At 42.7% G+C, this 13,330-nt stretch overlaps 1 protein-coding gene across 2 annotated transcripts in view; it reads right to left on the bottom strand.

The window, feature by feature from the left end:
* The window catches only part of TTC39B (tetratricopeptide repeat domain 39B), a 123,452-nt gene extending 117,436 nt beyond the window's left edge, over positions 1 to 6,016 (bottom strand). Inside the window, exon 1 of one of the 2 annotated variants that reach the window (XM_023508141.1) lies at positions 5,863 to 6,016. In XM_023508141.1, the coding sequence (XP_023363909.1) occupies positions 5,863 to 5,904 (42 nt within the window). In that variant the 5' untranslated portion in view covers positions 5,905 to 6,016. The remainder of the gene's footprint in view (positions 1 to 5,862) is intronic. The other variant, XM_023508144.1, reaches the window with a different exon arrangement.
* Positions 6,017 to 13,330: the final 7,314 nt, after the last annotated feature.

The following is a 13,330-nucleotide window of genomic DNA, read 5'->3' as shown; positions in this document are numbered from 1 at the left end:
CACCAGTGCAGCCGGCTGGCTGTGATGCATTAGGAGAGCACGCCAAGCACGGAGGAGAGGAAGAGAGTTTTGACCTAGTTGGTGACCAATGGCAAGCTAAAAAGGAAATCCCTCGTCCTTGGAAGCCTCAGAGGCACCCATGGGAGTCCCAGGGTACTCATCTTTGGGAAGTGTGTGCAAAATAACTTCAGGAGACTCTGCCTGAGATGGCTAGTGGGGGTTGGGAAGCTGTCAACAAATGGCTAGAGGGAAACCCTGAGCCCGCAGAATTAAGAGTATCAGATTCACACTGTGGATAATTAGTAACAGCATTCTAGGCAGGTAGATAAGCAGCTAAGGCAAGGGAGAACTGACACCTGCCCACAGAAGAGTAACTGTGTTACTAGACTTTAAAGAAAGGGCATCCAGGTACAGGGGAGGAAAAGTTTCACTGGGAAAGCACCATTCAAAAAAATTGATTGGATTCCAAGAGATCCAAAAAGCAAACATTTCAGAGAAACTGGCTGTGTGTTAACCTGAGCTGGAGGTGGGACTGATGGTGAAGTGATAGTTTCCCTCCACTAACCTGCATTACCAACTAACAAACACCCTTTCTTAACATTGTCCAAATGCATCCTGTCATGAACGAACGGGACATGCTCCTCAGTAAAAACATTCCCCGTGAGCCACAAGGGTTATTCATTCTGCTTGTCATCCTTCTCCATCTTCCACACCCTGAAAGCAGATGGGATTGAACCCTACCCCTCTTCCTCCTTAGGCAAAAGCACCCCTACTCAGCCACACAAAGAACAGAATTATCACTGAACAACTCTCTCCCAGCACCGCTGACCCTCAAAACCCACCAAGGCAAATCCTCATTCATGTCCTCTCTGGGCAGTCCCTCCCATCCGGCCTCCTCTCTTCTGAACCCCCAGCCTCTGCTCCACTTCAGTCTCATCACCTCCCACACTAACTGCTGCAACAGGCTCCTGGCCTTCCTGCTGTCATGTCAACAACCTGGCTGCATCTCCTTCACCAGATTTGCCTTTCTAGAATAATCTTATCACACGTGCCCCATTAAAAACCTCCCAGATTCTCACTGTGTAGGAGATAAAACCCAAACTCCTTTGCTTGACATTCCAGACACATCACCTGATCCAAGCCCACCTTTTCCATCTCAGGCACCAGTGGGTCTCCTTCTCATTTTGCCAAATACACTGCTCTCATTCCAGCCCATCTCAAACTCCTTCAAAGCCTGTGCCTTATCCCACTGGCTCTGCCTAGCACAACCCCGCTCACCCTTTGAGCCCCAGTTCAAGTACCATCTCTCCTTTCAGGTCTTTGCCAGCCCCGACAGTAGGGAGCCCAACCATTCCTGATTGCACCTGTTGTCCTGCGATAACTACTAAAACTTACAAGGCAATAAATCCACTGCTTTGGATGCTCTGGATGATGAGACACCCCGCCTCCCAACCCAAAATCTACCCTGACCAAAAGTGATAACTGGTTACCTGTGCAACTATTTTACTAGACTGTGTGTGCTCCTCGAGGGTAACAACTGCCTTGTTTTCCTGTGTATATCCAGTGCCTAAAGACTGTTAGCACCTGACAGGTGTTCAATGAACACCTGGAGGGAAAGAATAAATATGGTTCTAAGAAAATTGTGATAACCAATTTTATCAAAACTTCATCTAAACTTCCAAGGGGAAATTTTCTAAATCAGAACCAGATCTAAAAATTACTGGGCCAAAAAGCAGGCCATGAAAGCATCTGTCACATAAACCATTTCTTTCCCTAAGCCAGTATGTCTCAACTTTGTTTCATTATCACTCTCCTGGGAAGCCTACGTATAAAGCTTACTATTTTTATTCAATAATAAAATTCAGAATGATGCAAAAACTTTAAGTTAATTTAGGCCAGGCGTGGTGGCTCACCCCCATAATCCTAGCACTCTGGGAGGCCGAGGCCCGTGGATTGCCTGAGTTCACGGGTTCCAGACCAGCCTGAGCCAGAGCAAGACGTTGTCCCTAAAAATAGCTGAGCATTGTGGTGGGCGCTTATAGTCTCAGCTACTGGGAAGGCTGAGGCAAGAAATCGCTTGAGCCCAAGAGTTTGAGGTTGCTGTGAGCTGTGACGCCAAGGCACTATATCAACGGCGACAAAGTGAGACTCTATCTCAAAAAAACAAACAATAAATAAAAGTAAAATTTAAGTTGATTAATATTTAACCTTATAACTGTATTTTCTCAGTATTTCAATATAATTATAATGTAAAATATAATATATAAAACTATATATGTAAATTATCAATTTTTATAACTATATAATAGCAGTGTAACCAATTTTTTTAAAACATTCAAAACTTGTTATTTTTTCAGCAAAAATAAGACAACTGAAAAAGTTATTTTCTTAAAAGTTATTTTTAGTCAAGTTTTTGTTTCATATGACAAAATAATTTTTACCTACACAGAAGATATTCATTCAGATATTGTCAATTTTTCCACTTGACATTAATTATTGGAAGGATGAATAACTTTAATGGAATTAAATAATAAAATATCAACTATTCTCATTTAATTCTCAAATCCCAAGTCACACACACAAAAACACAGAAATGTAAGCAAATGTAAGCCACGTTCACGAGGCAGCCAAAGGAAGTCTGTAAGTATGTGGAGGTCACCACAACTTCAAGATCAAGCAACTGATAAGAAAGTCCTCCAATCACAGACATCTATTTGCCATAAATTGTTGCATATATTCTGCATACATATTCCAGGAACTCATTGTCAGCATTGCTTGTGCAACACCAAGAAAACCCAGTGAGAGAAATTTAAATGTTAAGAAATAAGATTTTGTCAATTGAGCTTTGAAGGCCACAAATCATCATAAGATGCTTTCCTCTAAAGAACCAATTTTTGCCTCCCTTGAGGACGCAAGTCCTAACATCTGTGCTCGCACAGCTATTGTACTGACACCTTTTAAAATAAAATCAGTTTGCCCAAGAAAACATCCATCCCACAGCTATCATGAGAGCTTCTCTACCACTATCATTCTTTGGGTACTTTGAAAGGAAAAGGATTCCCATATTATTAGTGGGGTCCGAAAAAGGATCCCTTTTAGGGCTCATCCCAGTCATTCTTTCAGATAAGGAAACTGACAGGACCCTCAGAGGCTGAAAGACTTCCTCAATCAATGTCACTAGTCATGGACAGGACCTTATCTGTCTTGTTCTATGTCTCCAGGCTAAAACAGGGGTTGGCACCTAAAGTAAGCAGATGTTTGCACACATAAATGATGAATGACTTTGGGGCAAGGAGAGATAAGAGACAGGTTACCTAATTCCTAGCCTAGTACTTTTCCAAATATACCACTTCGTCCCTTTTTACTTCTCAAGACTACAAAATGACTACAAATACTATGAATATCAAATATGGCCACAAGATTACTGGGCTCTCTTAAATGTAGGAAAATCTTCCTAGCTGAAATATGCTATTTACATATCCAGTAAAATCGAAGAACAGAGCTTTATTAACTTATGGATAGAGCGCTTCAGCCATTTACAGAAAGTTAGGGACTTTCTACAAGTAAGTCCCAGGTACTCACTCTATAACCTACTACTATTTATTTGTTTACCCTGACTCGAGCTCTTTTCCAAAGTTCTTGTACACACATCCTATCTCCCTATCCAGATTGAGAACCCTGGAGGCCAAAACTATACCTTCTAAGGCACCTACCAAGTTTGAGCACAGAGCAAATCTCAATACATGGTTGCTAAATATACACCAATGGCCAGGCACAGTGGCTCATGCCTGGAATCCCAGTACTTTGGGAGGCCAAGGCATGTGGATTGCCTGAGCTCAGGAGTTCAAGACCAGCCTGAGCAAGAGCAAGACCTGTCTCTAAACAAAGCTAGCCAGGCATTGTGGTGGGAGCCTGTAGTCCCAGCTACTTGGGACTCATTCATAGTTAATGAATAAAAAAAATAAATAAATAAAGAATATAGCAAAAATTGAAAAGTTTTTAAGCAACATCTTTTCCTCATTCATTCATTCATTCATTCAACAAATATACAATTACCAAGCATCTGTGTGCCAGGTTCTCTGCTCTTCCAAAACCTTACTTCCCCCACAGAGCTAGAGCCCTCCTCATCATCAGGTAAGGCATAGCTTTTAGTCAGTGGGCATAGCTTGTCTAAGTTATTTCTGGAAAAGTTCCAGTTCTATTGTCCCAGTGTTAATAATTAATACAGCAGCCCCTCAACAATGCTCTGGTGTAGACGATTGCACAGCCGTGGGCACAGCAAATCTTTTCTGACAAAAAGGCCAGGATTCAAATATTTCTCCAGCCTACCGTCTCATTTCCTCATTTATAATATGATCAAGCTAAATGATTATATATAGGGAAGTGGTTGGGGACAAGCCTGGGATATGAGACTGAGACCATACTGCAAAGAGCCTTGCAGGCCAAGCACATGGATATTTAATTTAATAGACAAAAGGGGCCATAAAAACTTTTGAGGAAGGAAGTGAATGTATGGTCAAAGCACCAGGAAAGCACTGCTACCTTGATTACAGAGAACTAAGACAGGAAGAACATGAAGGAAAACGGCTGGCTCCAGCTCACACCAAAAAGATAGCCTAAAGCTATAAACAGAGGTTGTCCAGATGAAAATATCTACAGATATGCTACTTCATCATTTGCCTTTATAAGTTGTTTAAAAGTTTCAGCAATAAATAGATACAGCTAAACAAGCAGCAGTTCACTGGTGTGTGGTCTTGGGGCCGTCAATACAAGGCACAGGCTACAACGAAGCTTCTGGACACCCTGGCCTCTTGTCTGCCAGTCATGTAAGGAAGCTACAGTTCAGTTGTTGTTTTGTTTTCATTTTAAGGCCCACATTTAAAGCATAGTGTTCGTGGTTAGGAGTTTCCTGGCATTAGAGATGGACAGGAATCTCAACCGCCTCCTCCAGATCATCCACTATTACATCATTTGAAACCAAAGCCTTCTAAGGACAGCGACAGGTAAAATGGCAGCAGCAGCAGCTATGGGTGCTGCTACAGCTGTCAGAGCCTCCGCCTCAACTTCAAGCATAAGAGAGCGCGCTCTCTCCGGAGCTGCCAAGTGCTGAAAGAACAGTCAATAAATCAACAGGTCCGGCGCTGCCGCCGGGAGGTGCTCAGACGCCGCGATGGGAGGAAGTAGCTAATTACTTAAACATAGTTGAGACCACAGGAGTTTCTCAAAGCGCCTTCCCACGTCAACTACCCACACTGGAGACCTGTTTGGGTAAGTGTCCCGGCCCTGCGTGGGAGGAAGGAGAAGCCCCAGAGCCTGGGCTGCTTATCCTGCCCTCTGGCCCTCCAGACTCTCAGCAGTCCGGCCTGACCCTGACCCGGACGGAAGATACCCCTCAACTCTTCCTCCGTCCCGCTGTCCCACTCTTTTCATAGATCGGAAACCTGTCGGATCTGCCACCAAGAAATTTCCACAGAAGGTGAGATTCCCAGGTTGGGAGACGATTCCACAGAACCCCAGAAGGCCAGTGTCCGGACTTCAGGGTCAGACTTCGTAAAGCCCGGGAGTCCCTAGAGAGGTTCTGAACGGCTCGGAGATGCGGTCCCCCGCTCCCGCTCGCTCGCACCGAACGGTCCTCCAGACCGGTGCCCCAAGCCTTGGCAGCCCCTCTGCTCGGCGCGCCTCAGGGCCCCCCTTGCTCCGACCGGGACAGACCTACGAAGGCTGGGTGCCCCCACCCATACCCGTCCCAGGCAGGGGATCAAGGGGGCGGGACCTCGGCTGCCGCAGCCAGGCTCACTCCTCACTCACGGACTTCTATCCCGGGTCTCAGGGGCAGTGCCCGCACTCCCCATCCGCTAGTACCTCGTCGGCTTCCAGCTCCGCTTGGCCGCCTATGAGTGCCATGTTCCTCTTCCGGCTGCTGCCGCCCTAAAACCGAGCAGAGAACTCAGAAACTACTCCGTTTCCTCGGCTCGGGGATCAGCGCAGCGCCAGCCAGGGAAGGGGTCTCCCGCCGAACGCGCCGGGTCCCGGGCGGGGCTGAAGCGTAGCAAAGCCGAGCTTTCCCCGCCCCCGGCGCGGGCGGGCCCAAAGAGCATCCATTTCCCGAGAGGACTTCGGTCGCCCCGCCCCGCCTCTGGCCCCGCCCCCTATTGCCCCGCCCCCCACGCGGCTGCATACGGGGAACCAACCCGGTTCCGGCAACGCGTCTCCGCCCCCAGCCGGCTACCCCACCCGCCACGCGGGCGGAATCACCTGGCGGACTGAGTCTGTGGGTTCCTGCCGGCCTTTAGGGAAGGTTCCTTGAGGTTACCTGTCGCCTGTGCTCTGCTGAAGTTGGCACGCTCCTAGAACCTGGAGAGCGCAGAATTAACAAGGCCAAGGTCAAATTTGTGCTCCTCATGGGGCCCATGGAAACATCCACCTGGTCTTTGGTGTAGCGCCATTTCCTTCGCCAAGTGGGAACAGCATTTCGCAGGTGGTGTGGTCTTGGGTCACGATCACCTCTGACACGCCACCTGCCCCGACACGAGATTGAGAACACCGTCTTCAGATACAAGGACGCTGTGTTTGCTTCTGTAAATGTTTAAAAATAGAAAAACCACAGGACAAGGATTTATAGCACTTGGCGCTCTTGTACCTCCCTCCCCTCGGTCCTGTTTACTTCCCCAATAGCATCCTGTACTGACCCCTTTTGTAGCTCCAAACATAATTGTAAAATTCGTGGTATAAACTCCATGAGGGTAGGATGGTGTCTGCTTCAGGTTGTATCCCCACCCAGAACACTGCCTTGTGGTGCTCAACAAATATTTGCTGGCTGATCTCAGAAGCTGAATCTTCCTTCTGACATGTAAAATAATTAAACCAAACTATTTAATTGGAAAGTTAAAAGCTACATTTTTAAGGATTGGCGGGGGGAGGGCTTTGTTTTACATACAAAAAAAATTCAAGTTTAAGAGTTCAATTCAGTGACAAGTATTTACAAAACACTCTCCCAATCATAATATTGAACATTCCCCCAGTTCCCTATGACCCTTTTCTGTCAATTTCCTACCCCCTCTTCCTGGACTGTAACAACTACTGATCTGCTTTATATCACCATCATTTTGCCTTTTCTAGAATTTCACACAAATCAAATCATAAAGCATGTGATCTTTTCTGTCTGGCTCATGAAAGCCTACTTAATAGTCACCCAGTGATAATTATAAAAATAGCTAACAGTTATTGAGCACTGACTGTGTGCTAGGACTATGCCGAGTCCCTTCAATATATTATGTCCCTTATTCTTCATAACCCCATATTACAGGGTAGTATTATCTCACAGATAAGAAAACTAGGGCTTGGAGAGTTTTAGGTAACTTGCCTGCGGCCAGACAGCTATGAAGTAAGTAGGAATGACAAAATCTGAAACCCAGCAGTCTGATCTAGGGCCTGACAGATAACCATTGCTCTGTGCTGCCTCCAGCCACCCTCCTTCTCTTTCTCCCTTTTTGTTTCAGTAGAGCAGCTGCCTGTACATGCCCATGACACACATTTTTAGTGAGTCACCTTTGCACTTTTGACATTCGCCCTACCATTTTAATGAATCACCATGTACCTTTATACTAGAAATAGTTTCTATCTCAGAAACAATATGAAAAAAATGGGTTAGGTTGTGGTGATGGTTACTCAACTCTCTGAATTTACTAAAAATCACTGAATTGTATACTTACAATGGGTGAATGTTATGATTATGTAAGTTGTATCTTAATAAAGCTGTTTTTAAAAACTGGTTAACACATTCTTTGGACTCTTAAAATCAGATAGACTAGAAGGGACCTAGATGTCAATTTTTTTTTTAAGACAAAGCCTCAAGCTGTCACCCTGGGTAGAGTGCTGTGGCATCACAGCTCACAGCAACCTCCAACTCCTGGGCTCAAGCAAGTCTCCTGCCTCAGCTGCCCAAGTAGGCACCCGCCACAACGCCCAGCTATTTTTCAGTTGCAGCCATCATTGTTGTTTGTTGGGCCCAGGCTGGATTCGAACCCGCCACCTTAGGTGTATGTGGCTGGCGCTTTAGCCACTTGAGTCACAGGTGCCGAGCCTAGATGTCCTTTGATTTCAATAACCCTCAAAGTTTTCACTCCTTCCCCTACCCCACCTCCACTCCACTCCTACCTCATCCTATTTATATTTCACTTTTTGAGGCATGAGTTCCCATCTGGGTCCAAAGTCTATTCTGTGTTACTCATGTGTGATTCTGTTTTTTAAAGTTCATAAGTTCCTTAATTAATATGCCTTTTTTTGAGAGAGAGAGTTTCGCTTTGTTGCCCTAGGTAGACACGGCATCATAGCTCACAGCAACCTCAGACTCCTGGACTCAAGCTATTCTGTTGCCTCAGCCTCCTAAGTAGCTGGGATTATAGGCACCTGCCACAACCCCTGGCTATTTTTAGAGGCAGGTGGCTCTGCCTGGGCCTCCCAGAGTACTGGGATTACAGGTGTGAGCCACCGGGCCCAGTCAGTATCCCATCTTTTGGACTTACAGCCATCTTCCTAGTGCCTGCTTCTTCTCCCATAATATGTTTTGTTATTCTGTCTTATGAATTTCAACTCTTCAAATTTTAGAGAGCTATCAAAGAACTTGGCTCTAATTAGTGACATCATTATGTTATAATAAGGTGACCAGACGTCCTGCTTTTGATGGGACAGTCCTGATATTTAACAATTTGTCCTGCATCCCATGGCATTTTTAGAAAGTCCTGATTTTTGGAAAGAATGCACAACAAGCTAGGGAACGACAGGAAGACCAGGAAGGGAATATACGGTTTTCAGCTGCCAGGTGGCTATTTCGCCAGGATATGAGTTTTATATTATTTTTGTTAATTTTATAATGTTAAACTTGAATAATAACAAATAATTGTTGAGAACTGATTATCAAGAACTCCTTATCAAAATTCGTATTGTTGATCAGTTGTTAGAATTCAACAAGAAATATGCCAAAGAATAAAATAATACTATACATAATTTTTAATGTATATTTGTAAATTGTACTTATGTTGAAATTTAAAAAATATTACAATACTATTTTTGCGTTCTATGAAAATTTTTGTTGCTCCATATAGACCAAATTTTTAATTAAGAACCACCACCCTCCCACCCTACTACCCCTTGTCAATGGTGTCCCGCTTTACCAATGTTAAAATCTGGTCACCTTATGTTATAACGAGAATCAAGTCTAATTTTTCAAAAACCTAGACTTATGAATGAAGTTCTCTGGGTTTTTTTAATATCAGGAATCAAATCTAAAACCCTGTATGTTTTAAATTCATGTCATAAGATGAGCAGCACTCATGTTTCAATTACAAATAATGAATAAACATGTTCTGGCCACCAGAACATCTAATCAAATTTGCTTTGCCCCAGGCAGATGTCAACTTTTTTTTTCCTACACATGTGATTTTACAAGATCATGAATCACAAATACAAAATAGTTTTTTTCAAAGAGTAATTAGAATGAATTTTGTTTTTGTAACAGAATTCCCCTTGCCAGTTCACTGATAACATTATACTCTTAACAATCAAGTGAGATTACTCAGATTTTCCATTTCCCAGAAGTAACTAGCATAGAGACCAACTAAGCAAGAGGGTACGTGAATCTTTTCATTTTGAAGCCACACCTACTTGGAGCTATTTCAAAAGAAATCTACTGTTGCACACACTCTAATCTTTAACATTCCTGAACTTGTTCAACATCCTTAGCTGATACAGTTTTTTGCTGATACTTGATTTAAATAAAAATTGAATCATCATTTTGTGTAGTAGGAGGAGCTCAATTCTTGAAATAAGTTTTCATTGTAAATCACGTGCTTGTCAATGGCTTTGTCTCACATTCATGCCTTAGGTCCTCAAGGAAAATAGCTCTAAAACAGCTCTTCCCTCTCACTCACATCCTCCTATGTATCATAGCACTGATTATTACCTGGAACTCTCTTGTCCATTCGTTTGTTTACTTGATGGTTTGTGTCCCTCAACAAAAGCATGGGCACACAAAACACACGCACACAAAACAACGTAAGGTCCAAGAGGAAGGGAACCTTATGTTTTGTATCTGTAACAAAAACCCTGGTGCCAAATATGTAATAAACAATAAATGGCTGTTGAGTGAATGAAAGTATGAAAGCTGATAGTATGTTAAGCATTATTGTTTGGACCTAGCAATACTAATGTTTTAGCATAATCCAATAATAATGAGAGAGAATTAAAGAATACAAATTGTATGTAGTCTAAAATGTAAATATTGTTTTCCAGAGTAATGTGGCAAGCGTGATCACTATCTTTAATGCCTGCTCATTTTTTCAAAATTATAGAAGTGGTAAGCACTTAGAAGTCCCTCAGTGAGCTCAAGAGAAATAATTCATGTCCCTGAGAGAGGTTTCCATGCTAGGGGAAAAAAACCTTATGACTTAATGGAGACTGGGAGTTGGGTAAACATTAATTTTGCCCCACTTAAGAGTTGTTTGTTCACTTTTTTCATATATATATATATGTGTGTGTGTATGTGTGTGCGTGTACTCTTTTTCCATATATATACTCTTTCCGATCATTTCCTATTTATTTTCACAAAATCTTTTTAGAGTAACACCATTTTCTCAGATAAAGAAAGTGAGACCCAAAGAAAAGACTGACAACACAAAGAAGAACTTTGGCAACATTTGATCTCAGGGCAGAGTGTTGATGATTTAAAAACAAGACCAATAAGAATAAATAGGCAATCTGTGGCAGACATGGCTCATTACCACCTACTGTTCATTCTCCCCAGGCTCCATTCGTAAGACAACCTGACTTTATAAAGGGCAGCATACTCCTGGCTAAAAAGTTAGTTTCAAAGGACTCCTTTACAAGTAGGAATGGCCAATGTGTCTAAATTCTGGCCAAAGAAATGTATTTCACATATAAGAAGGCTATTTTGAAGGGAAATGACTCAACTGGAGCATGTGCCCTTTTGCTCTTCCTCCTTCCCACAGCCTAAAACAGATGTGATGATTGGAGCTGTCACAGCCCTTTTGGACCATGAGATAATACCTTGGTAATAGAAGCCTTAAACTAGAAGAATAAAACAAAAAGACAGATGGAGTCTGAGTTACTATATCTGTGGTGCTGCCGTACAAGTCCCTAAACTACCAACCTCCAGGCTTCTATTACATGAATGATATATCTGGCAAGCTACTACTGTTATATTGAGTTTTCTGTTATATGCAAGCCTACCAAGGATTGCAATGATTCCAAGGATTATTAGATATTCTTGGTTCTTATACTCACTCCCAATCACTCCAGCAAAGTCATTTTAGAACCTCTGATGACTATTGGACCAGTACAAAGAGCCCACTTGGAGCGATTATGCAAACTACAAGCATACCTCATGTTATCACACTTCTCTTCATGTGCTTCATTTAATGTGCTTTACAGAAACTGTGTTTTTAGATTTGTGGCAACACCGGGTTAACCAAGTCTATCTATGCTATTTTTCCAACAACAGGTGCTCACTTTGTGTCTCTGTGTCACATTTTAATAATTTTCACAGTATTTCAAATCTTTCATTATGTTTATATCTATATAACATGGTATGGTTATCTATATGGTAACCTGTGATCAGTAATCTTTGGTGTTACTATTGTATTTGTCTTGGGGTACCTAGGACCATTCCCATATTAGATAGTGAACTAAATTGATAAATGCTGCCACAGACAGGCAGCTCTTCTATCTCTCTCCCTCTCCTCAGGCCTCCCTATTCCTTGACTCAAAAATATTGAAATTAGGCAAATTAATAACACTACAATGGCCTCTAAGAGTTCAAGTGAAAGGAAGAATCACTAAGTAGGTTCAGTGGCTGGCTCATACCTGTAATCCCAGCACTTTGGGACCTCAGGCAGGAAGATGTCTTGAGGACAGGAATTTTGAAACAAGCCAGGCAACATACTGAGACACCCATCCATCCCAAAAAAGAAAAATTAAAAATTAGCTAGGTGTAACAGGACACATCTATAAGCTCTGCTACTTGGAAGGCTCAGGCAGGAAGATCATCTGAACCCAGGAGTTGGATGCTACAGTTAGCTATGATTGTGTTACTGCACTCCTGCCTGGGTAAGAGAGTAAAACCCTGTCTCTGAGAAAAACAGAAAAAAAATAAAAAGAAGAAGAAGAAGTGGGGCCCTTCGGGAAATGATTTAGTCATGAGGGCTCTATTTTTACAAACAGAAATAGTGCCCTTGTAAAAGAGATCAAAGGGGCTGGGCAAGATGGCCACGCCTATAACCCTAGCACTCTGGAAGGCAGAGGCAGGAGGATCCCTGGGGCTCATGAGTTCAAGACCAAGCTGAGCAAGAGCAAGACACCATTTCTACTAAAAGTAGAAAAAAATTAGCCAAGCATTGTCATGGGTGCATGTAGTCCCAGCTACTCAGTAGATCGAGGCAGGAGGATGGCTTGAAACCCAGGAGTTTGAGGTGGCTGTGAGCAAGGCTGATGCCAGGGCACTCTAGCCTAAACAACAGAATGAGACTCTGGGTCAAAAAATAAAAAAGAGATTGAAGGGAGCTACCTCTCCCCTTCCACCATTTAACACTTGAGAATGCAGCAAGAAGAGGCATTTATAAAGCAGAGCGTGAATCTTCACCAGACACCAAATCTGTTAGCATCTTGAACTTGAACATCCCAGCCCTCAGAACTGTGAGAAGTAAATTTCTATTGTTTACAAATTACCCAGTGTAAGGTATTTTTTATAGCTGCCTGAATGGACTAAGGTATGTTGCTGCATAGTGTTTAGCATACATGGTCTAATCTTAACATTTGTTCTAAAGGAAAGCTCTCACAATTTTTTCATTGATATTGTTCCAACAATAAGAGAAATAATCTAAGTGGTAAGAATACACCTTTTTTTCTGGGACTCAACAAAGCCACTTTATTTTATTTTTATACATTTTAATTTTAGGTCAGGCACAGTGGCTCATGCCTGCAATCCTAGCACTCTGGGAGGCTGAGGCAGGTGGATTGCTTGAGCTCAGGAGTTTGAGACCAGCCTGAGCAAGAGCAAGACTTAATCCCTACTAAATATAGAAAAACTAGCTGAGCATGTGGCATGCACCTATAGTCTCAGCTACTCAAGTGGCTATGGCAACAGGAACATTTGACTGAAGGTTTTGAGGTTGTGGTGAGCTATGTTACAATAACACTCTACCCAGGGCAACAGAGTAGAGACTCTGTCTAAATAAATAAATAAATAAATTTTTATTTTACCCAATTATCATTAAAAAAAAAAAAAAAGATAGGTTCTCACTATTCTAAGCCACAG

This window comes from Otolemur garnettii, unplaced genomic scaffold (genome assembly GCF_000181295.1).
Source record: "Otolemur garnettii isolate 467f Iridium unplaced genomic scaffold, OtoGar3 scaffold00006, whole genome shotgun sequence".
Taxonomy (NCBI): Eukaryota; Metazoa; Chordata; class Mammalia; order Primates; family Galagidae; genus Otolemur; species Otolemur garnettii.
The sequence above is the reverse complement of the archived record's forward strand: the minus strand, read 5'-3'. Positions and strand labels throughout refer to the sequence as shown.